General features: G+C 46.1%; 1 protein-coding gene across 1 annotated transcript in view; it reads right to left on the minus strand.

Moving 5' to 3' along the window:
* Positions 1–25,624, minus strand: part of COL23A1 (collagen type XXIII alpha 1 chain) — a 385,192-nt gene that overhangs the window by 43,112 nt on the left and 316,456 nt on the right. Inside the window, exons 6-7 of the mRNA XM_068981034.1 lie at positions 8,122–8,129; positions 6,483–6,509 (exon numbers count right to left, since the gene is read on the minus strand). Coding sequence (XP_068837135.1) covers positions 6,483–6,509; positions 8,122–8,129 — 35 coding nt within the window. The remainder of the gene's footprint in view (positions 1–6,482; positions 6,510–8,121; positions 8,130–25,624) is intronic.

A 25,624-nucleotide genomic window follows, 5' to 3' on the forward strand; every position in this document is an offset into this window, starting at 1 on the left:
TCTTCCAGCATTTGTCAAGGCAGCCTGCCCCTGTGGACAGGTGGTTTCAGTAAACACAGAGCCAGGTTTTCTTGGCCTCCTGCCTTGGTCAGCCTCTCACCGTGACCTACAAGATTCTACTCCATGCAGCCCTGGAGACCTCTCCAACTCCCTCTTCTACCATTTCCTGGCATTTGCTCACTCACTCCCACCTATTGGCCTCACACACACTCTGGACACACGACACATGCTTCAGTCTCATGACCTGTGCACTTTTTCCTCTGCCAGGAGCATGTCTCACCACCTCTCCAAATTGTGACATCTTTTCATCATATGAGTTTCAGTTCAAATGTCATCTTCCTCAAGAGCTTTCTGATAATCCACATTATCCCACCCAGGCAGCCCTCTCATCACGTTCCCTGCTTTATTCTCTGTCTAGGACATTTTACTGTTTTGTTGGTTTCTTTTCTTTGTTTCTCTCATCACTGCAGGGAGGGGCCTTGTCAATCCTGTTTGGTGCTAGTCCAAAGACCCAGGAAACTGTCTAGTAGAGAGACGATGGCCGACGGTGTTTCTGAAGTGGGCACACTCCCCTATTCCAGGGACTCTGCACCACTGGCCCTCAGTGGGCTTCATCATTTCTATGTGCCTCTGGCCTCACAGCCTATCACTCTCCTCATACATTCAAATACACAAATCTTAAGCTCTGGAAAATTTACTAAATACACATTTTCAATAACTATTTAAATTGTGTTCTGAAGGCGTAAAACAAACCCAAAAGTCATTAAAGCTCAGTGTTAAGAGTTAAAAAGTCCAAATACCAAAAGAAGAGGAAATGTGAGGATTTTGATGTTGTAAATAGGAGATGGTGAGAAGTTTTCTATGCGAAAGTCAAGGTGTAGACAAGGCTGAACCTTGCATGAGGGACAAGTCTTTTTGTCCTAGACAGAAGCCGCAGTTTGGAGAGGAAAAAGGAGAGTGTTGTAAGAAACTTGCAGGAAGGCCACAGCGGCTCCTAGTTGTCCCTTCCTCTCCATCCCATGGTAAATTGGCTGCTGGCTACCCCTCCCCATAGTTCCCCAAAGGCTGCAGCTGGGCCTGATTCTCATCGTGCTACCCTCATACACAACACACCTCTGGGATTTGTTGAGCAGAGCCAATTCTGCTATTTATGAGATGGCAAACTCACTTTATCAACATGAATGCTGATTACTACCTCTAAATATAAAATCAAGGGCTCCTCTACAGGTCCCAGCTTGGACTGGCAATGTTCTGAGTTTGAAATTCCCCCTGTGCTGCTCATTTCATGATGTCTGCTGTCCCTGGATCAACTGAAACTTGAAAATTCTGAAATGCCTGGTGAGCTCTTGAAATTCTATCCCTGTAATTCCAAGTTCTACCACCAGATGGCAGTTAGGACCACATGAATTTTATCAAAACTAATTTCATCTGCAATTGCTTCTAATGAAAATATACTCGAAATTAAAACAAGATACATGCTTACACTTACATCCATAAATTTTCACCTATCATATTGGCATAGATTTAAAAGTGTAATACCCTTGATTGGCCAAGGCTTTGGGAAACAAGTGGCGTTCATGTGCTGTTGGTGGGAATGTAAATCAGCACAGCCTTTGGGAGGGCAATTTGGCAGTACACATCAAAAGCCTTAAACATGTGCAAACCCTTTGGGCCAGCAAGTCAACTTCTAGACGTTTATTCTAAGGAGATAATTACGGAAATAAGCTTAGATTTATTCCCATCATGTTGACTACAAGAGTGAAAGATTGTCAATATAAATAACATGACTTGGGAACTGGTTAAATCAATTATAGATATGGCAAAATGCTATGCAGCTATTACCTTCTATAAAATTTTTTTAATGATGTAGGAAACTCTCATTCTATATTAAGTGAAAAAAAAAGGTCACAAAAAAGTATGTCCATTGTAATCTCATTTTTATAATAATAAAAATAAAAACAAACTTGTATACAAAAAGTATGGGAAGAACAAACACCAAAATATTGAGTGGACTTATCTGTGGGTGGTAGGATTACGGATACTTGCTTTTTCCTTTTTGTGCTTTTCTCTATTTTGGGAAGGTTTTTATAAAAAACATGCTTCTTTCGTCATCAGCAGAGAGCTATTCATTAACCCTTGCAGTAGAAAAGGACAGGCTGGCCTCTGTATAGGCAGGCTGTGGACAAGGTGACCACAGGCCCTTTTCGGTGCACAACCTGCCCCATGCACATGCTCAGCTTCTATGCCCCTGCCCCTCTGCTGCCCCTGCTGGGTCCACATATGGACTTGGTTTCAGCTGCTCTCCTCACAGGGTGGGGAGGGGCACCCGGGATTAACCCAGAACACACAGCTGGCACAGTCTTCACCACAGCCACCCTGCTTAAGTCTTTTCTTGCTCTTACTTCCCTTTAGGAAGTGACACGTTTTTAGCACAAAGGAAAAGAAAAACCTCCCTGAGGCTGGTCTTGAAGTTTACTAAACTGCAGAAAAAAGCCCCTAAAACTTTTTCTAAAACTGACAATTCTCAGGGTTTCAGTAAAACTTTTACAACTTTGAAATGCTTATTTAACCTGTTGTTGGTAGCCCGCTAGAAGGTACATAAAGCTCTGCTCAAGTTAACGACCTTTACTCTCTTCTCCTTTACTCTCTTCTGATGTCTATGTCAGAAGCCTTTTCTGTTTCCTTTCAATAAACTTCCTCACTGCAAAAAAAAAAAAAGAAAACTGACTGCTCTCAAAGCCATTTTCCTTTCTAAATGCTGCCAATGTGTGTCGGTGGATAAATTTCCTAAGCCTGTCTTTCTCTGCATCAGGGTTGTGTGAGGTGAGGAAGATGGTGGTATTATTGAGGGGCTGCCACCTGACGTCCTACACTTGGGCTCTGGGTGTACCCTCCCATTTAAACCTTTAGTTCTGTCGATGTGTTTTCCCCAGGTTCCAAGTACCCCAGTTCGCCCCACTGAGCCAGGATAGGACTTGGGTCAGACGGATTCAAAGCCTGCTAATATCAGTACATGAGGTGCCTCTCGGGCGGCCAGCCCCCTCACACTAGAGGTCACCTTACCCCTGGGTGACCACATGGAACCGTCTGTAAGCAGAGCCCGGGCTGGAAGCTAGGGCCTCCATCAGCTGAGAGGTCCGAATTTCAGCCTAAAACGCATGGACTCTGAGCCTGCAGAATTCCCTTCCAACCTCCCCCAGCCCACACAGGTCTGCTCCCCTCCGATGGAGGGAAGCCAGGCAGGGTGTCACCTTCACCCTGGGGGCCCACTAAAGGGACAGCCTCGGAGGCCTGGAACAAGCGTGCCCAGAAGCACACAGCTGGGTGAGCTGACTGGCTCCCAGCACTGGAGGCATGAACACCTTGAACACAGCAGCAAGCAAGGCCAGCCCACCCATCTGTGTGGAATGCTGCATGCATGCTAAGTCACTTCAGCTTGTCCGACTCTTTGTGACCCCATGGACTGCAGCCTGCCAGGCTCCTCTGTCCATGGGATTCTTCAGGCAAGAATACTGGAGTGGGTTGCTGTTTCCTCCTCCAGGGGATCTTCCTGACCCAGGGATCCAACCCTCATCTCTCATGTCTCCTGTATTGGCAGGAGGGTTCTTTATCACTAGCGGCACACGGGAAGTCGGAAGGAAGGAGTTGCATGCAAACTGGGGATGGGTGACTGCAGGAAAAGGAGCAATGCAGCCCTGGGGTAACTGTGGGTGTGATACCAGCTTCTCACCCAGCCTAGTCTGCTCGGGGCTACCCAGAGACAAGAAGCCTAAGGGGCCAAGGGCACAACGGCACAGGCTGCCAGCGCTGCCTGCAAACAGGCAGTGGGGAGGGCTTGCTGGGCTCTAACCTGCTTCCTTTCCAGAAAGCTCCCAACTTCATACCAGGTGAACACACCTCTCCTTTGGCCTCCTCATCTCAGATTCACAGACCCTATCTCTGGGCTCAGCACCAAAAACCTCACACACTATATGCTTAGTTGCTCAGTCGTGTCCAACTCTGGGACCCCATGGACAGTAGCCCGCCAGACTCCTGTTCATGGGGATTCTCCAGGCAAGAATACTGGAGTGGGTTACTATGCCTTCCTCCAGGGGATCTTCCCAACCCAGGGATCAAACCCAGGTCTCCTCCATTGCAGGCAGATTCTTTACCAGTTGAGCTATCAGGGAAGCCCCAAATCCAAGGCTTAATTTCCTGCCAGCCCTATAACAACCCCACTCACTTGGCCACTGTTTACTGGGATCTTGCTTTACCTAATCCCAGTTCTCTTCACATGGAAGGAAACAGATTCTTAGTGCTGCTGAGGGGCTTGCCCCTGCCTCACAGCTAGTGAGTGGGATTCAATTCCCAGCTGCCGAACTCTGCAGGGAGACTCTGGCCCGTCACCCGCAGAGCCTGCTGACCATCCCCACAGCCTGCTCTGTCCTGGGAGGAAGGGCAGGGATGGCGGCAGAGGGAGTTGAGGCTCTGTGGGAGGCAGACTGGACCCTCTGGCAGCTGTTGTAGAGCTCCCTGCCCCTTACCGGGGCTAAATGACTTCCACAGTCAGCCAGCAGCCTCTCTGATGCTCACAGCCAGGGAGAAAGAACCTCTGGGTGTCATGCACTCAGAGGAGACAGTAATAGGGGAAGAGCCACTACTCACTCCCCTGGGGCTAACCTGGTGGCTCTGTGGTAAGGAATCTGCCTGCCAATGCAGGAGACACAGGTTTGATCCCTGGTCCGGGAAGATCCCATGTGCCTCGGAGCAATTAAGCCCGTGCACCACATTACTGAGTCTGTGCTCTAGACTCCGGGAACCACAACTGAGCCCATGTGCAGCAGCTACTGAAACCCGCGTACCCTAGAGCCTGTGCTCAACAAGAGAGGTCACCGCAACGAGAAGCCTACACACTTCAGCAGAGTAGTCCCCGGTCTTCACAACTAGAGAAAAGCCCACGAAGCAACGAAGACCCAGCCCAGCCAAAGAAACAGTAACCCTGGAGTGTAAAAGGCAACACGGTAATGCCAGGAGTGGTTCTGTCGGAAACTGTCCTGAGCTCCCGGGCTAGCGAAGCGAGTGGGCCCAAGACATGAAGGTGAAATATTCTAGCAAAAGCTTCTAGTTCCCCAAGACCCTGGCTGCCATGTCTGGGAATGTGAGGCCTGACTGCTTCCTCCCGCATCAGGAAAAGTTGCTGGGGAGGTGGTGGCGCCCTGACCCGCCGTGTGCTCCTGCGGGATGAAGGTGGATCGTGGCTGGCTTCACATTTCATTCTTAACCCACGCAGGGCTGGGTGTTTCTAATCTGAGGGTCCAGACTGCTTGCTGCTGGGGGAGCTGCCCTGGCCAGCCAGGAGGTTCCAAACTCCACTCCGGACTCAGAATGGACCACTCCAGACATGAGGGAAATGCCCCCTAAATTTCCACCAAGTCTTGTAGGCTAGGTTTGTGACACATTTTGTGCAGCTATCACCTCCTCTGCCTTAATTAATCCCAGCTCCAATGCTATAAGGGAGGCTTTGAATCACCCTGGGTCACAAAGCAGGAAACTGAAGCTCACAGAGGGCCAGAGCCTTCCCCAAGGTCATCCATATACGAGACAGCAGTGTTGGAACCCATGCTCAGGTCTCCCTGATGCTTGGGGCTGGAGTGCCCTCCACAGCCTCCTTGGAAGGCGACTCCTGCAAGACTGGGGGAACCACCTTCTGCCCCTGCCTTCCCCTGCCAGCCCATCCTGAGTGTGGACAGAGCTGGCCACTAGAGAGGCCCCTGAATTTATTGACGTTTACCCTCCCTGCATCCTCCTGGCAGGATGGTCCTTGTACTCCCCTTCACCGGGCTCAACCCCTGCACTGTCTTTATCAAAACTTCTGGATGCTGCTCTCACGGGCAGGACCCCACAGCGGCACAACCTCATGTCATCGTGTTTCCGCTGTGGTGTTCACTCGGCTCAGGCTGGGGACGTCCATTCCAGGTATAAGCTAGCTTTTAGGTTTAACTGTAAAAGATCTGAGAAGTAATGACTCCAAAGAGGCCAAACAGGAACCAACCAGTCTCCGGTTCTGGAGTGGTGACAGGACATGGGGGGCTGTGACAGGGAGTCTCCTGTTCCCTGGGAAGAGGATGACATCCAAGCCCGAGGGGTAGCACTCACTCCATGGTCAAGCACTGGACCCTGGGCTCAGGGCTGACACACTGGCTGGGAAGAGCAGTGTTGGGTGGTCTCAGCATGCCCATGAGACTCTTGAAGGCTATTTGATTTGTCTGCAGGGCTGCTGGAGGGGCAGATGGTTCCTGCCAGGACAGGGCCTTGCAGACCCGCACCTTTTGCAACTCCACAGAACTAACACTAATCCATCCACAGAGAGACTGTGGCCACTGAGGAGCAGAGCTGGAGGAGCGGGAGGAGAGGGGTGCAGGCAGTTAAATAAAGGCACAGAGGAAGGAGATTGGCTAGAGAGTGAAGGGCAAAGAGAGAAAAAAAAATAAATGGCAAATTACCGGGTAGCCATCTCGTCCCGATTGCCCCTGTGGTAATTAATATGTCGTTAATAATTAGACCTTCAGTAGAAAAACCATATGGCAACACTTAGAACTCAATCAGGGCCCCAGATCCCCCTCGCCCCTGTGTCGGTGGGGTTTGCAGCAGATGCTGCTGATGGACTCCTTCAAGGGGGAACGCAAGGCTGAAGCAGGTCTGGGGGACGGAGCACCTAGTCCCGACCTCATTGACCTGGCTGGAGGGGTCACCAGGACACACACCACAGTGTCTTCCTCACGTCACCTGAGGCACACGGCAAGGACCTTGTGGAGTTCTAGGAGGTGGCATCCTAGCTACCACGGACAACGCTCCTTCATGGGCTTCACGGGTTTCCTGTCCGTTGCCCCTGGGAATGGGGTGACCCGAGGAAGACAGCCTTTGGAAGTCAGAGGTATGGGGACACGTTGACTGCTACCGGATGCTTCCCTGACTCCATGCGCTTGCAGTAGTGGCTGCCCAGACACTGGGCCACACATCGGCCTCCACTTCAGGTTGCCATGGTAGCTATGGAGCCACCTTCCAGAATCCCATGGGGTCTTTGCCACGTGCAGCTTGAGAACTCTGCATCTGTTTAATTCACTTAGTCATTTTACAGCCAGGTTGAAAAACACAAACATACACACAACAAGACAAATTTGCTCCATAGCCCTCTGCGTTCTGCACTTTGGCGAGTTCACACAGGCTAGCCTCCACATGACAGGAATGACTCAACTGCGTAAAACTGCTCTTGGCCCATAAATCTACACATTCCGGCTTTCTTCCTCAATGGGGTGCTGCTACATGCACCAAGACATTCCGATTCTGAAGGGTGCGGATTGGGAAATGAATCATGGTTAAGTTGAAGTAAAAATGAAGCTGCTCATCTGAAAGGAATTCCTTTAGAAAGTTAATTTTGGCTCAAGCAGACCGTCATTGTGTTTCTTGAATGAATTCATTGGGATTTATCAGGCTCTGAAAAACTGCCAAGATGAATCAAAGGCGAACTTGTCATGGGTCTTGGAGAAGGAATGGGATTTCTGGGGCTGCTGTGGATCCAGTAGCCACCCTCTCCCTCACATCCTTCTCCAACTCAGCACCCTTACTGGCCAGCTGTATTCTCAAGGTCTCTGTTGCCCAATCCAGAGAGTTAAATATTTTGGCAAAGAAGGAAAACAGACCCCAGAATCTAGTGGTTAAGCCCCACTTATTCTTGACATATTTGCCTGATTTCAGAGTCCTTTCTGCCAAAGCACGTGAGATGAAAATGTTTATGCAGATCAACTGCTGCAGAAGGGTTAGGAAATACAGGCATAGTGCTTGCGCTTCTGTGCACCAAGTTAAAAGACTTGAGCCAGAGATGTTGATGAGGAGCAGCCAGGTTTGTGGCAGCTCTCTTGGAAGGATAATGGTCACAGGATGCTTCACTGGGCAAGTCAAGTACATGAATCCTGTGCTTGCATTCATCTACAAATGCCAAAAGAACATGTCCCTGGCTGAGACTGAATTTTTTATAAAGAATATACCTCTCTAATCAAATATTCCTTTCCTAGAAGTGCTACACAGAGAGAAAACAAAATATCTTATCTTTCAGGAGGAGAGAACATAATCCAGGACACTTACAGGAGGACCTGCAAAACACAAGCAGAGAAGCCATAGTAAGTATCAAAGGGAGAGAGGGGCCCCTCACCCTGGCCAGCCCCTTCCTTGCACAGCTCCCGGTCACCCCTCCTTGCAAGGCTTTGATGCTGTCGTCAGCCCCAAGGTCAAGTGTCAGGGCAGAGGGAGCACCTCTGCCCTTGGAGGGACTGGATGGGGATATGCGTGGTGATGACAATCCAGCAAGTTCTGGTTTGTGCATTTATGACACGAGGCTGCTGTGGCTTCCTGCTTGGGGGCACCGTGTTGGGCTTTGGCAGGCAGGGTAGGAGTCAGATCTGTTCTTTCTTGAAGAATACATTTTGGAGCTCAATGGGAGTTGGTTCATTTCTGTGGAAAGGGAGATACTTGAGAAAGAAAACATTTTGGGCAGAGGGAAGAATACTCCTAACAGGCACTGGATATGTGCTTGTGTGGCTGAGCAGATGTGTAAGGAGGTGGAGGGGGCCCATAGCCCAGCTCTGGGGTTAGCAGTGCTGAGCCTGGCTGTGTGTAGGGAAATTTGAAGGGGGCCAGTCTGGAAGCACAAGTGGCAGCTCCAGGAAGGCTGGTGCAGCAAGCTGAGGCTTGCCCCATGGAGCACAGTCAGGTGTTCCTCACCTTAGAGTGCCCAAACCACCCTGCCCAGCCATGACAGCATTTGACCTACTCAGTAATCTCTGAGGTACGACGAACATACCCATATGGCAGATGACAACACAGAGGCTCAGAGTGAAAGAAGTGACTCATCTAAGGACACGCTGTTGGTTAGGGATGGAATTTATGCCTGAAGGAAGTCTCCCGATTCTCAGATCCTACACATATTCCACTAAAAGCCACAGTGCTGCCAAACCATTGACTCCTCTGCTTGCTCGTCTCTAACCCCAGACCTCAGTAGGGTGATGCCAGAACACAGAGGCGGCCCTCGGCAGTCAGCCACCCCCACATTTTCATGGATCAGTGTTGGGTGCAGGTATGAAAGAGGCCAAGATCTCTGACTCACAGAATTCTCCTTGGATGGATTGATACTTGAGAAAACGACACAGTAAGGAAGCACAAGAAGCTCCCAGCACATCATGAGAGACCAGAGCCAGACTGGGCTAACTTGGGACGGGAGGCTAGGCTGAGTCCAGAGGGTGAGGCATGGTTATCTGGCAGAGGAAGAGCTCCAAACACACCAAGTCACTGGGCATCTAGGCTTCAGGCAAAGCTGAGCCAGCTGCAGGAGGGCAAGACCTGGGGAGAAGGCAAGTCAGCCAGACCACAGTGTCTTGTTTCCATGTCATCATCTGGGGGTGGGGGGTGTGATCTGAAGGACAGTGGGGGCCACTGAAGGTTTCTGCACAGAGGAGTGATTTGAGGGGGTAAAAGTGGGCTTGAGGATGTGTTGCAGTTGTCCCCCTGTAGTTGACAGTGGCCTGGACTTGGGGACTGGCAGAGGAGATGAAGAAAAGTGAGTCAGACGGACTTGCCAGTGAGGGCAGACAGAACTTGCTCATGGATTTAATGGTGGAGGGTGAGTGAAGAGGTGATGGGATAGAGGAAGGAGAGAGATGAGACAAAGCTTTTTCGCTTCAGAAATTGATGCATGATGTGCTAATGTCTGAGAATGTAACCTGATTGGGGTGGGTGTGTTCTGTGCATACCCTAAATCTAGACTGGGGTGGAGCGGGTTGTTGGCCATGTGGACATCTGCACTGCTGGTATCTCACTTTCAGACAACTGCCCCACTCTCTGTTTTACCAAAAAGAGAAAAGCCACCAGATGGACTTACTATCACCTTTCTGATGCCACACGCACACACCTGCCCGCACCTTCACCTGTGCCTGGCCTACTCCGTGTTTGGTTAACTCTGATAGAAGACATGTTCACATATTGAGGTGTGGGGAAGTCATTCTGGCTTACATGTTAACTTGGATTTTCTGCTAGCTAAAACATCCTATTTATGGCCAATCAAAGTACACTGTACCTCTGCTTTAATTATTAAAGAAAAGGATGCATTGACAAGAAGTAAAGACTGTTCATGTTAAAAACAAAGAGCAAATGCATCCCCTCCTGGGATGCCAATGCTGGTACTCTTTTGACAAGACAGCTTCCCAGGTGCCAAGGCCATACTGACCCACCGGGTACCTGCTGATCTGCTTTATTTTTAAACCTTGAAAGAATGTATCCCTGACTTGTTTGAGGTTCTTTGTTCTTTTTTAAAACACAACATGATTATATTTGAATATACAACCAAAATACGAAACACCATAGTAAACTGATGGAAATGAAATATGGTAGTTCATTTGCATTGCATGAAAACAGCTAACATCCCTAGTTATGAGTTCTTAGAAACCAGTAACAAAGACACTGATATACCAAGGAAAATGAAAAAAAAAAAAAAGAAAATGAAATAACAAAGTGACTAGTAAGGATTAAGCATATGTGAAGATTACTGAGCTGAATTAAAACAGAAGAAAAGCAATTTCTTTGTAATATCACATTGCCAAAGATTAAAAATGTAACATTTGTGCAGTTTCAGGAAACATACCCATATAAACACTGGGGGAAAAGATTGATGAAGTCCTATCTATATAGTAGGGAAAAATATTATAATTTAATTATATAATCTATAATTCTAAGTTCAAACTCAGTCCAAATTCTGAGTGTGGACTCAGAATTATAAAATTTGGGTATCCTTAGTCTTAGCAGTTTCAATTTATTGGAATTATTTCTACAAATTAGTCAGATAAATTTAATCTATATAAACCATGTTTACCACATAGAAAATTTGTAGCTAATATACATACCCTCAAAATGACATGTGTATTAATTTATCAATAAATCCAGAAGGATGTGCACAAGATTTCATTAATAGTAGATAACACAGATAGAAGTGGCAGAATTAGAGGATGAAAAAAGCCATTTAATAAGTAAAATATTACACTTCACAAATTGCTGTATCCTTTGAAATCTTGAAAAAGATGATTTTTTATGAATTAATTTTAAATTTCCCAGTGATAAGTTAAAAATTTAAATATATGCAGTTACGGGAACATTGAAATGAAGCCTTGAAGATACACCATCCCGAGCAGTGTAACAATATCTCCATCATTCAAGCTCCTGAGATATAGTTCAATGGCAGCAATAAAACAGTCAACTTGCCTGGTTACTATTCTCTCCAGTATCACCCTTTAGGTCACTTTCAAACTTGAGCCTTCTCAGCCTGTTTTTCTGATCTACTGCTGCTGCTGCTAAGTCACTTCAGTCATGTCTGACTCTGAGAGACCCCATAGACAGCAGCCCACCAGGCTACTCCATCCCTGGGATTCTTCAGGCAAGAACACTGGAGTGGGTTGCCATTTCCTTCTCCAATGCATGAAAGTGAAAAGTGAAAGTGAAGCCGCTCAGTCGTGTCCGACTCTTCACGACCCCATGGACTGCAGCCCACCAGGCTCCTCCGCCCATGGGATTTTCCAGGCAAGAGAACCGGAATGGGGTGCCATTGCCTTCCCCGTTTCTGATCTGCAGGGAGTGTCTATTGCAACACATTGATGAGGACTCTCCATACTTTATGAAGACTGTCTTTGGCTTTACTGAAGATGGTGGTAGAAGCAGTGGCATCAGTTTCCCTATTTAGTCATCACAATCATTATCACCAAGGGGGTTCTCCTGGGCCCAGAGGTGGGGGTGAAGAGCGTTTGGAATGAGGAATACTGCATCAGGTCTGGTGGCACCAATTGCTGAGGTTAGAAACAAAGAAGACAAAAGTATCTTCTCTTGGAACTGCCGTCTCCCTGTGGTTTACAGTTGGGATTTATACGTTAAGGAACTCCAAAGGGAGAGAAATGTCCCCGATGATGACAGATATCTCAGATTATTTAGGTCTTTCTTTCATCATGTTCACCTCAAATCCCATCTTCTCCCTTCTTTCTGTGGATAAGCGAATACTCTTGTTTCACTGTGTACAGTTCTCTGCCGCACTAGTATCTAAGTCACAGGCTCTTCAGGATCACTCAAAAACTATTCGTAACAGTCACTGGGAGTACAGAGTTGGATACAATAGCCCAACACTTCCAAGATGTCAATAGGTAACGATGAAGACAGGCACACAAAATGGTTGTATCTTTAAAACACCCTCTGTTGTTTATATGTTGCTTTAAAAATTCTAAAGGCAGAAAATAGCAGCAGTCCCTTCTTTTCTGATCTATTAATACAGTAAACTTTTGCTATGTTTTTCCAGACAACTTTCTATTCAATAATTCGCATATGCATTTTTAGATTGCCATGTAGCAATAGACAAATATATAAACAGTGTTTTAGTATTTTACTTACGCATGTGCAAAGATTTTTAAAAGAACACTAAAATAATCACCGTTTTAGTTAACACTAATGAGTTAGCATTACTGAACTCTATTATCAGGTTAGAATAAACACATTCTTTAGGAATAGTAATCACTAATATTTCAAATAGAAAAACCTGAAGCATATGGACACACCTCACTGCATACATTTAGTTGACATTTGTACAAAAATGACAATTTAAAAAACCAACTTTGGACTTCCCTGGTAGTGCAGTGGCTAAGACTCTGGGCTCCCAATGCAGAGGGCCTGGGTTCAATCCCTGGGTGTGGAACCAGAGCCCATATGCCACAACTAAGGCCCCAGTGCAATCAAATGAATAAAAATAAGTAAATATGAAAAAAATCAACTTAAAACACCCTTCAAAATCAGAATAGCTTTTCAGTGCTTGAATGATATTCATACAAATAAGCTATCATTACAATTGTTCTTTTAATGGAGGGTCTTCATTCTGACATGACAGAAAAGTGTGCTGAAAACCATGCTTCTCTGAGGCGGTTTCTCAGAATTATCTGGGAGGCTGGCTTCCAGGCTACCGTCCTCACTTTGGCTCAGATAAAACTCTTTTCTATTCCTTTCATAGACTGTTTATTGATTATTTTTGTGGACAACTCAGAGGAGCTGACCCAGTTCCTCTTTCCTGGGACCCTGCTGCCCCCACGCTCCCCCAGTCACCGTCAAGCCTGACTTTCAAGCACATCCTTCCTTATAGATCTGAACATGAGAAACCACCCTTCACTGCACGGCCTCCTCTGTTCCTGCCCCAGCTCCTCTCTCCCTCACAGATGCACTGCTGGAAAGAGTGGTCTCCTCTTGCTCACCTTCCGTTCACCGCGTGACCCTCTGATTTGGATTTCATTCCTACTTCTCCATCAAAATGGCACTCACCAAATTTCCAAGGACCTCCTCCAATCAATAATCCTGACAAGGATTTCTTTTCCTTGAACTTATCTTCTACCTCCTTCTAGAAGCGCTCTCCTTCTTTGGCTTCCAAGATGACACGTCCTTCCACCTCCCTGACTGTTCAGCCGCCTCAGTCTCCTCTCCCAGCCCCACATGCTGAGGCTCCTCAAGGTTCAAGTCTAAGGTTTCTTTTCTTCAGTTATCTGCTCATCAGTCTCCTCTCTCCATCTTCCCCAAAGAGCTCTTTCACACTCATGGCTACACTAGGTGGAAGTGTCCCAAGTGTATATCTCCAGTGCTGACCATACCTCAAAGTCCAGGCTCCGTTTTTGAGCTGCCCACTTGATTTCCCCTTGAATAATCCCATGATTCCTTAAACCAGAATGTGTAGTCATGGTCATGATTTTCTGCCCTCACACATGCTCCTCTCCAGCTTCTGAACTCAGTGGATGTCATCCCCTCCTTTCCAGCTGGTGAACAGGAAAATGAGGAGTCCTCCTTGACACGATCTATTTGGCACATCCCCTGCTTGTTGCTCTGGAGCTCATCCACTTGGGTCTCTCCCTAGTACCACAACCTCATCCATGTTATCAGCGTCTCCTGACTGCTGCAGTAGCTTCTTCACCCATCTCCCACTTCACTCATCCCACAGACATTCACTGAGTGCCCACCATTCCAGACACTCTTCTGGGAAAGTGGGATACAGCAGTGAAAGTGACAAGCGTCCCTGTCCTAAGGAGTATCCCTGCTAGTGAGGGGACAGCTGAGATACAATAAGCATAAACAATGGTGCTTCACCCGGAAGAGGACAGTGTCATGGAAAGAGAGGGGCAGCGGGACAGGGTATTTCTCCAGGATGGGAAGTACAGCAGCAGTTTGCACAATGGAAGTCATCAGCAGGAAGGGGGAGACCTGATGTGTTGGAGAAAGGGGGATTCCTGGAACGGTGCCCTTGAGGAGGCAAGACGGACTGGCACTGGCACAGCTGTGGGGGGAGCCTGGACAAGCCATCTGTGGAAATGGGCAGGGAGGGAGAGCATGCAGGTGTGTGGCCGTGCAGGTGGGATTTGTGGACGTTCTCCTCCAACTGCCCCACCTGTGCCGGTGAAGTAGGAACTGAGGCTGTGAGTGACGAGTGAGGATTAAGTGGCTGAGGGTGTGAGGGGCTTCTATGAGGTTATCAAGATCCCCAGGAGTTCACCTAGAAGTGGTGTTGGAAAGAGGACTGGAGACCCAGGAACTGAAACCCACTAGCTGTGAAAGTGATGTGCCTGGGATCAGAGACAGCCTCAAATATGTAGACCTCATGTTCTCCAGTCTCCATTAAAGAGGCTGTCCGATCTGCAAGCCTGATCATGGCCTGTCCCTCCACTCCTCACTTTCCCATTGTTCTTAAAACAGAGGCTCAGATCCAAAGCCCTGTCTTCACTGAGGGCTGCCCATGCCTCTTCACCTGAGCCCATCGAACTGCTGGCATGAGAGCTGTTATTAACAGAAGGTGGTGGGTAGGCTAGTGGTTATTGGGACTAAGTCAGGTTGGATTCATACCACTGCATGAATCAGGATAAATTCCAAAAGTATCAAAGATTTACAAGCGTCAAAAAAAATCATAAAAATCCTAAAGGAAAATGTGGGGAAATTTCTTTCTAACCATGGAGAGGAGCAAGCTTTCCCAAGTACAGTTCATAATTTAGAAGCTATGCCATAAAGTCAGATCCAACCATATAAAAGCAAAAATGTTTGCAAGGCAGAAAGTCAAAAGCCAGAGTGGAAACATTTCCAACTTATGTCACAAAGGCTAGATAGTTGGATATAAAAGTATTCCTAAAAATCCATAATGTCAATAAGATGTTGTGAAATCAGTTTTTGTATTGTTATAAACCACAATAAAATATCCACAGTCAAAAAAAAAAGTATTCCCAAAAATCAACTCTAAAAACATCGATAATCTAACAGAAAAATGGTCAAAAGATATGAATAGAGAGTACACAGAAAATATAGCCCTTAAGTATGTGAAACAAGAAATCTTTATTCTCAATAAGAGAAAGTTAAAACTATATCATATCAGATGAGAAAAAGTGAAAAAATCTGATGGCTTATCATGTCAAGGGAAATGAGGACAGCCACCTCACACATTGGTTGGGAGGATAAATTGGTATATTCTCTGTAGAGAGTTGGCAATACTAATTAAGATGTGAAATTTTTGTACCAATTGCTACAATGATTCTCCTATAAATGAATTCCATAGATATATTAACATATGCATAAGATGAAAGGTGTATAAGAATCTCACTGCAGAACTGGTTGAGATAGTAAAGACATTAGAAATAGCACAAGTGGAATGGCTTAAAGAAATGATGGGATGCTTATGAAAGTGGGATACTAAGCAGCTCTGAAAAAGACTAAAGTAGTTCTGTATGTTCTGACATGGTATATTGTTACATTAAAAAAAAGGCATATAACATTATATTAATAGGTAGCCATTTATACTAAAAAAATTGGTAGACTTTTGTTTGTATAAATGTGGAACATCTCCATGTGGTCAGAAGAATTTGCATTAAGTTGCTTTCGAGTAGGGGAATAGTTGAGAGAACAGGAGAGGTGGGGAGAGACATCTTTTCACCACGGACTCTTTGATGCCATCGGATACACGTGTGTAGCTCCCAAGTCAGACAAAGCAATAACTTTAACTTAAAAATGGCTGGATTCAGCACTTGTGTTTTTGTCTGGTCCTCCAGCTTTTGCTGCCTTTCCTCACACTCACTTCTAAGCTCCCTTCAATAAAGCTCAGACTGTGATTATCATTCTGAGGGCCTGGGCGCCTGAGATAGGAGCCTGTGGCCTGGTGTAAGGTTCAGCTCAGGAGATGGAGGAGGAGCTGCAATAGTGACCATCACTATTAAAGACCTCAACAGCTCTTTGCATACTTAAAAGCTGTATTTTCTGTGTACTCTCTATTCATATCTTTTGACCATTTTTCTATTAGATTATTGACATTTTTACAGTGGATTTGTAAGAATACTTTTGTATCCAACTACACAGGCCAGAAACTATAAAACTCTCAGAGGAAAACATCGGCAGAACACTCTCTGACATTAATTGCGCAAGATCTTTTTCAATTCATCTCCCAGAAAAATGGAAATAAGAAAAAAAATAAGCAAATAGGACCTACTTAAACTCAAAATATATGCAGGTTAGGAAGCAGCAGTTAGAACTGGACATGGAACAACAGACTGGTTCCAAATAGGAAAAGGAGTACATCAAGGCTGTATATTGTCACCCTGCTTATTTAACTTATATGCAGAGTACATCATGAGAAACGCTGGGCTGGAAGAAGCACAAGCTGGAATCAAGATTGCCGGGAGAAATCTCAATAACCTCAGATATGCAGATGACACCACCCTTATGGCAGAAAGTGAAGAGGAACTCAAAAGCCTCTTGATGAAAGTGAAAGAGGAGAGTGAAAAAGTTGGCTTAAAGCTCAACATTCAGAAAACTAAGATCATGGCATCCAGTCCCATCACTTCATGGCAAATAGATGGGGAAACAGTGGAAACAGTGACAAACTTTATATTTTGGAGCTCCAAAATTACTGCAGATGGTGACTGCAGCCATGAAATTCAAAGACGCTTGCTCCTTGGAAGGAAAGTTATGACCAACCTAGACAGCATGTTAGAAAGCAGTGTCATTATTTTACCAACAAAGGTCCATCTAGTCAAAGCTATGGTTTTTCCAATGGGCATGTATGGATGTGAGAGTTGGACTATAAAGAAAGCTGAGTGCTGAAGAATTGATGCTTTTGAACTGTGGTGTTGGAGAAGACTCTTGAGAGTCCCTTGGACTGCAAGGAGCTCCAACCAGTCCATTCTAAAGGAATTGAGTCCTGAATATTCATTGGAAGGACTGATGCTGAAGCTGAAACTCCAATACTTGGCCACCTGATGTGAAGAACTGACTCACTGGAAAAGACTCTGATGCTGGGAGGGATTGGGGGCAGGAGAAGAAGGGGACAACAGAGGATGAGATGGCTGGATGGCATCACCGACTCGATGGACATGAGTTTGAGTGAACTCCTGGAGTTGGTGATGGACAGGTGCTGCGATTCATGGGGTTGCAAAGAGCTGGACACGACTGAGTGACTGAACTTAACTGAAACTCAAAAGTTTTTGCACAGCAAAGGAAATAATAAACAAAATGAAAAGACAACACACAGGCTGGGAGAAAATATTTGAAAATGATGTGACTGACGAGGGATTAGTCTCCACAATTTACAAACAGCTCATCATCAAAACAAACAATCCAATCAAAAATAGGCAGAAGACCTAAATAGACATTTCTCCGAAGAAGACATACAGATGGCCAATATGCACATAAAAGATGTTCAGCATTTCTCTAGTCATTCAATTCAGTTCAGTCGCTCAGTCGTGTCTGACTCTTTGTGACCCCATGAATTGCAGCACTCCAGGCCTCCCCGTCCTTCACCAACTCCCAGAGTTCGCTCAAACTCACGTCCTTCAAGTCGGTGATGCCATCCAGCCATCTCATCCTCTGTCATCCCCTTCTCCTCCTGCCCCCAATCCCTCCCAGCATCAGAGTCTTTTCCAATGAGTCAGCTCTTTGCATGAGGTGGCCAAAGTATTAGGGTTTAGGCTTTAGCATCAGTCCTTCCAAAGTACACCCAGGACTGATCTTTAGAATGGACTGGTTGGATCTCTTTGCAGTCCAAGGGACTCTCAAGAGTCTTCTCCAACACCACAGTTCAAAAGCATCAATTCTTCGGCACTCAGCTTTCTTTATAGTCCACCTCTCACATTCATACATAACCACTGGAAAAACCATAGCCTTGACTAGACGGACATTTGTTGGCAAAGTAATGTCTCTGCTTTTTAACATGCTGTCTAGGTTGGTCATAACTTTCCTTTCAAGCCGTAAGCGTCTTTTAATTTCATGGCTGTAATCACCATCTGCAGTGATTTTGGAGCCCCCTAAGAATAAAGTCTGACACTGTTTCCACTGTTTCCCCATCTATTTGCCATGAAGTGATGGGACCAGAATCCGTGATCTTCGTTTTCTGAATGTTGAGCTTTAAGCCAACTTTTCCACTCTCCTCTTTCACTTTCATCAAGAGGCTTTTGAGTTCCTCTTCACTTTCTGCCATAAGGGTGGTGTCATCTGCATATCTGAGGTTATTGAGATTTCTCCCAGCAATCTTGATTCCAGCTTGTGTTTCTTCCAGTCCAGAGTTTCTCATGATGTACTCTGCATAGATGTTAAATAGGCAGGGTGACAATATACAGCCTTGATGTACTCCTTTTCCTATTTGGAACCAGTCTGTTGTTCCATGTCCAGTTCTAACTGTAGCTTCCCAACCTGCATACAGGTTTCTCAAGAGGCAGGTCAGGTGGTCTGGTATTCCCATCTTTTTCAGAATTTTCCACAGTTTATTGTGATCCACACAATCAAAGGCTTTGGCATAGTCAATAGAGCAGAAATCAATGTTTTTCTGGAACTCTCTAGTTATTAGAGAAATGCAAATCAAAACTACAATGAGATATCACCTCACACTGGTCAGAAAGGTTATCATCAAAAAATCCACAAACAATAAATGATGGACAGTGTGTGGAGAGAAGGGAACCCCCCTACACTGATGGTGGGAATGTAAATTGATATAGCCACTATGGAGAACAGTATGGAGGTTCCTTCAAAACTAAAAATAGAGCTACAATAAGACACTGCAGTCCCACTCCTGGGCATATATTTGGAGAAAAAACATGATCCAAAAGGGTACATGCACCCCAATGTTCATTGCAGCACTGTTTACAACAGCCAGGACATTTTAGCAACCTAAGTGCCCACTGATCAAGGAATGGGTAAAGATGTCGTACATATATACAATGGAATATTACTCAGTCATTAAAAAGAATGAACAAAGGCCATTTGTAGCAACATGGATGGACCTAGAGATTGTCATACTGAGTGAAGTAAGTCAGACAGGGAAGGAGAAATATCATATGCCATCCCTTATATGTGGGAAAAGAAATGATACAAATGAACTTACTTACAAAACAGAAAGAGACTCACAGACTTAGGAAATGAACTTATGGTTGCCGGGAGAGGGGGTGGGGCGGGGGACGTAGTTAGGGACCTTGGGAAGATCATATACACATTCAAAATGGATAACCAACAAGGACTTATTGTATAGAAAATGGAACTCCACTCAATGTTATGTGCCAGCCTGGATGGGAGTGGGGTTTAGGGGAGAACAGATACATGTATATGTATGGCTGAGTCCCTTTGCTGTTCACCTGAAACTACCACAACATTGTTAATCCGCTATACCCCAATACAAACTAAAAATTTTAAGTTTGGAAGAAAAACATAGGCAGAACACTCTCTGACATAAATTGCAGCAAATTCTTTTTCAATTTATGTCTCAGAAAAATGGAAATAAAAACAAAAGTAAACAAATGGGACCTACTTAAATTCAAAACCTTTTGCACAGTAAAGGAAACAATAAACAAAATGAAAAGACAACCCGCAGATTGGGAGAAAATATCTGCAAATGATGTGACCAAAAAAGGATTAGTCTCCAAAATTTACAAACAGTTCATCATCAAAATAAAGAACCCAATCAAAAAACGGGCAGGAGACCTAAATAGACATTTCTCCAAAGACATACAGATGGCCAAAAGGCACATGAAAATATGTTCAACATTGCTAATGATTAAAGAACATAAAATCAAAACTACAAGGAGGTATCACCTCAGACCAGTCAGAATGGCTACGATTAAAAAAAAAAAATCCACAAACAATAAATGCTGGAGAGGGTGTGGAGAGAAGGGAACCCTCCCACACTGCTTGGTGGAGATGTAATTTGGTACAGCCACTATGGAGAACAGTGTGGAGGCGCCTTAAAAAACTAAGAGCTAGAGCTACCATATGATCCAGCAATCCCACTTCTGGGCATATATACAGAGAAAGCCATGGTCCAAAAGTATACATGCACCCTAATATTCATTGTAGCACCATTTACAATGGGCTTCCCTGATGGCTCAGATGGTAAAGAATCTGCCTTTAGTTCAGGAGACCTGGGTTCGATCCCTGGGTCGGGAAGATCCTCTGGAGGAGGGCATGGCCACCCACTCCAGTATTCTTGTCTGGAGAATCCCTATGGACAAAGGAGCCTGTAAGGCTACAGTCCATGGGGTCACAAAGAGTCGGACATGACCGAGCGACTAAGCACAACACAAGACATGGAGGGAACCTAAATGTCCATCAACAGAGGAATGGATAAAGAAGATGTGGATAAAATGGATAAAGAAGATATGAGACGATGCCATTTGCAGCAACATGGATGAACCTAGAGACTGTCATATTGGGTGAAGTAAGTCAGACAGGGAAGGAGAAATATCGTATGCTATCCTTTATACGTGGAATCTAAAAAGAAACGATACAGATGAAGTCATCCTTAAAACAGAAATACTCACAGAGTTAGAGAACAAACTTGCTAAGTGGGAAGAATGGGGGAAGGGATGGTCAGGGAGTTTGGGATCAACACGCACACACTGCTATGTTTAGGATGGATGACCAGCAGGGTCCCGCTGGGTAGCACAGGAGCTCTGTGCAATGTTATGTGGCAGGCTGGATGGGAGGGGAGTTTGGGGGAGAAGGGATACATGTATATGCATGGCTGAGTCCCTATGCTGCCCACCTGAAACTATCATCACATTGTTAACTGGCTATACTTCAATATAAAACAAAAGCTTAAAAATGAGTTCTCTCAAAAAAAAGAAAAAAAGAAAAAGTATCCATCAGTCACTTAGGGCTCATCATGCTCTGGGAACTCCACTATCTCCTTTCCTCAAACATCTCATTTAGCCCCTGCTGCCCCTGCACTTGCACACTTTACAGGTGAAAAAACCGAGGCTCAGAAAGGTTTTTATGCCTTGGTCACGGCCTGCTGGAACCCAGCATGATCCAGGCAGCCTGACTTCAAGTCTAACAAAGGGCAAACTATTTTGGCAGAAAGAGCTCTTACATTCACCGAGTGAGGGTGTGTGGCATGTCTGAAGTCACTTAGCTAGTGGAGAGCAGTTCAGGCTGGAAGCAGAGCTGCTGCTGCTGCTGCTGCTAAATCGCTTCAGTCATGTCCGACTCTATGCGACCCCATAGATGGCAGCCCACCATCCCTGGGATTCTCCAGGCAAGAACACTGGAGTGGGTGAAAGCAGAGCTATGGGACCCCAAACCCACAAGCACCTTCCACCATCCTCAGAAGAGTGGCCGGACTGGGAATGGCAGCATTCCAGAGACCGGTCCCATCACTGGTGGGACAGGACACATCTAGCCCAGCTGAAGTGAAGTGAGCTGAAAGTCAGTGGTGTCTGGCTCTTTGCGACCCCATGGACTATAGAGTCCATGGAATTCTCCAGGCCAGAATACTGGAGTGGGCAGCCTTTCCCTTCTCCAGGGGATCTTCTCAACCCAGGGATTAAACTCAGGTCTCCTGCATTGCAGGCAGATTCTTTACCAGCTGGAGCCACAAGGGAGGTCTAAGAATACTGGAGTGGGTAGCCCATCCCTTCTCCAGTGGATCTTCCTGACCCAGGAATCTAACTGGGCTCTCCTGCATTGCAGAAGGATTCTTTGCCATCTGAATTATCAGGGAAGCCCTCTAGCCCAGCTGAGAGACTTTAAACACACCATCACCTCTCATGAGCCCTTCTGGCACCACATCACTAGTCACCATCACTTAGCACTGGCACTAGCATTACAACCTCGTTCTTCTGGGCACCTCAATCCCACCAACCAGCAGGTGCTGTGTGCTTAGTTGCTTAGTTGTGTCTGACTCTCTTTGACCCCATGGACTGTAGCCCACCAGACTGCTCTGTCCATGGAATTCTCCAGGCAAGAATGCTGGAGTGGGTTGCCATGAATTCCTCCAGGGGATCATCCCCATTCAGGGACTGAACCCAGGTCTCCTGCATTGCAGGCAGATTCTTTACCATACGAGTCACCAGGGAAACCCAGAGGGGCTTTAAAAAATGCTCACCCCTTCCCAGGGCTTCCCATTCACATGGAATAACAACACCTAGACTCAGGAGACACAGCACTCCTGTGTGGCCCTGCTACTTGCTCTATCAGGCTTAGCTACGCACTGGGTCTCACTTGTCTCTCTCTCGCAGTTCCCCAAGGGCCCAGCTCTCTCCAAACCCAGGACATTCACACCTGACTTCACAACCGTGAAACTGAAGACATCTCCTCACCTTTTGCTCTTGCTTCCATCACAGCTGCCTGCTATTTTCTTTCAAGCACTTATCACAGTCTTTACTCCTGAAATCCATTTATGTGTGTTTTGTTTATTGTCTGTCAGCCCCACCAGCAAGGCAGCTCCCTGAGAGCTGGGGGTCTGTGTGTCTGGCTTCCCACCATTTCCCTGAGGCCTAGAACAGGGCCTGGCAGACACAAGCACTTTGTAAATACATGCTGAGTGGATGGGAGGAGAGAAGGTCAGGAGAGCCGAGCCCTCGACTCCTGACTTCATTGTGTAGTCAATCACTGATATCTAAGGTTGGGAATGGTTCTATGACTCTCCGAGATACCCAAATCCAAAGATGCCCAAATCCCTTGTATAAAATAGTTATATGTGCATATAACCTACGCAATCCTCTTGTATATTTGAAAGCATTTCTAGATTACTTGTCATACCTCATACAATGTAAATACAGTGTAAATACTATGTAAATAGTTGCTGATGCACAGGAAATTCAAGTTTTGCCTTTTGGAACCTTCTGGAAATTAAAATTCTGATACGTGGTTGGTTAACTCCATGGAGGGCAAACCATATAGGATTTGTGCAGTGGCCGCCAGCAGCCTCTGGAGATGGACTCGCTGGCCAGCCAAGAGCTTGGGTTGGGCTGTCCAGGGGTTTCCCTGCTTAGAAAGTGAGGCTGGCTGTAGGGTCTCCAGGAGGCCACGTGGTGGTCCGGCCAGGGCCTGGCTCCATTCTGCACACGGTTTTCAAGTACGTGTTTCAGGCATTGGCTGGATATTCTTTATTTACTATTGGGAATGTGGGAGCAATTAATAGGAGTCAGATAACGTGGGAAATAAAATGGGTCTGAGGGAGCAGAGGGTTCGATGGTTTTGGAGCCTCTTTAACCGAACTGATACAGCCTGACAGGGACAGTGTTTCCCAAGTGGGGAGCCAAGTCTTCTCACGCCTCAGGGTTAGAAGGGTACAGGACCTGCTCCTTGACAGCCAAGCAGAGGTGGGCGGAGGGCCTGGGGCCTACAATGCCTATCTACCTAGAGCTCTAAACTTTCTGGGGATGATCATTTCCTGAGTGTTTCCCAAAGGCTGTATTCCCAGAAAAGCAAACTGGGAAGAATTCCCACAGTCTGGCAAGTACATGGCCTGCACACTGGAGGTGAGGCTGGCCTTAGTGCAGAAGGCTGCTGGGGTCACCGTCCCTGCTCACAACCCACATCTGGCCTTCTGGCCTGTGCCTGGACTACTGACTCCCACTCTGCCGGCTCCCTGCTCTGCCCAACAGGCTCTGGCTCCTATCCAGGCCTCTGCCTCTTCCCACTCAGCAGCCTGGGTTACAAGGCCTGGCTCTTGACTCTTAGAAGCCCACTGACCCATGAGGAAATGACCTTCAGCCATGCTTCTCTGGGGCTTTCCCCAGGGGAGCAGAGTGGTCCAAGGCTTTTGAACTGAGTTTGCAGGTAGATGAAATGAGGTTTGGAGGCTGGAAAATCGAGAGCCAGTACTGAGTCAGCAAGCCAAGCGCTTAGGTCAGGCCTCAGGCCCTGGATTTAATCAGGGCAATACTACCAGGAAGTGTGGAGCCCTTAGAACCTGGCTCTCCAGCTCATGAGCTCTAGACCTTGAGCAAGCACCTGTCCTCGTGGAGGCAAAGTCTGCTTGGGAGAAACATGGGGAGTAACAATCCTGCTTCTCTGGACTGCTATGAGGACTAAGATATTGTGTGCACATAAAGCGCCCAGGACAACAGTGGCTCAGAGGAGGCACCAAAGCCCAATGCTGGCTGCAGTTACAGTGCAGCGTTCTTCCTCTTTCTAACACATGCATGCATTCTGTGCAGACACACACGTAGACACACAGAAAGAAGAGAAACACAGATGGTGGTTTTCCATTGTTTGGTTCATGTTGCCAAACAAACACTGACTGCACAACAGGTTTAAAGAGTCTCATTTTGAAACGGCACCTGAGACGGGTCTCCAGTGTTTTGGCGTGGAGGTTTGCTCTGGCAATCACCCTAGTCAGACTCTGTGCAGGGCAGGCAGTGGTGCTAATTAGAAGCCTAAGTGAAAAGTAAACTCATTGGATTAAAGAAAAAAAGAAACTAGTCCTATTTAAGTGTAATTCATATACCATGAAATTCACTCTTAAGCATAAACAAGTAAGTTTTGATATATTCACAGATGTGTAATCATCATCATCGTGTAATTTTCTTTCAGTTCAGTTCAGTTCAGTCGCTCAGTTATGTCTGACTCTTTGAGACCCCATGGACTGCAACACGCCAGGCTTCCCTGTCCATCACCAACTCCTAGAGCTTAATCAAACTCAGGTCCATCGAGTCAGTGATGCCATCCAACCATCTCATCCTCTGTTGTCCCCTTTTCCTCCTGCCTTCAATCTTTCCCAGCATCAGGGTCTTTTCCAATGAGTCAGTTCCTCACATCAGGTGGCCAAAGTATTGGAGTTTCAGCTTTAGCATCAGTCCTTCCAATGAACATTCAGGACTCAGTTCCTTTAGGATGGACTGGTTGGATCTCCTTGCAGTCCAAGGGACTCTCAAGGGTCTTTTCCAACACCACAGTTCAAAAGCATCAATTCTTCGGCACTCAGCTTTCTTCACAGTCCACCTCTCACATCCATACATGACCATTGGAAAAACCATAGCTTTGACTAGATGGACCTTTGTTGGTAAAGAAATGACACTGCTTTTTAACATGCTGTCTAGGTTGGTCATAACTTTCCTTCCAAGGAGCAAGCGTTTTTGAATTTCATGGCTGCAGTCACCATCTGCAGTGATTTTGGAGCTCCAAAATATAAAGTTTGTCACTGTTTCCACTGTTTCCCCATCTATTTGCCATGAAGTGATGGGACTGGATGCCATGATCTTAGTTTTCTGAATGTTGAATTTTAAGCCAACTTTTTCACTCTCCTCTTTCACTTTCATCAAGAGGCTTTTGAGTTCCTCTTCACTTT

The sequence above is a fragment of the Capricornis sumatraensis genome, chromosome 9, assembly GCF_032405125.1.
Source record: "Capricornis sumatraensis isolate serow.1 chromosome 9, serow.2, whole genome shotgun sequence".
Classification (NCBI taxonomy): Eukaryota; Metazoa; Chordata; class Mammalia; order Artiodactyla; family Bovidae; genus Capricornis; species Capricornis sumatraensis.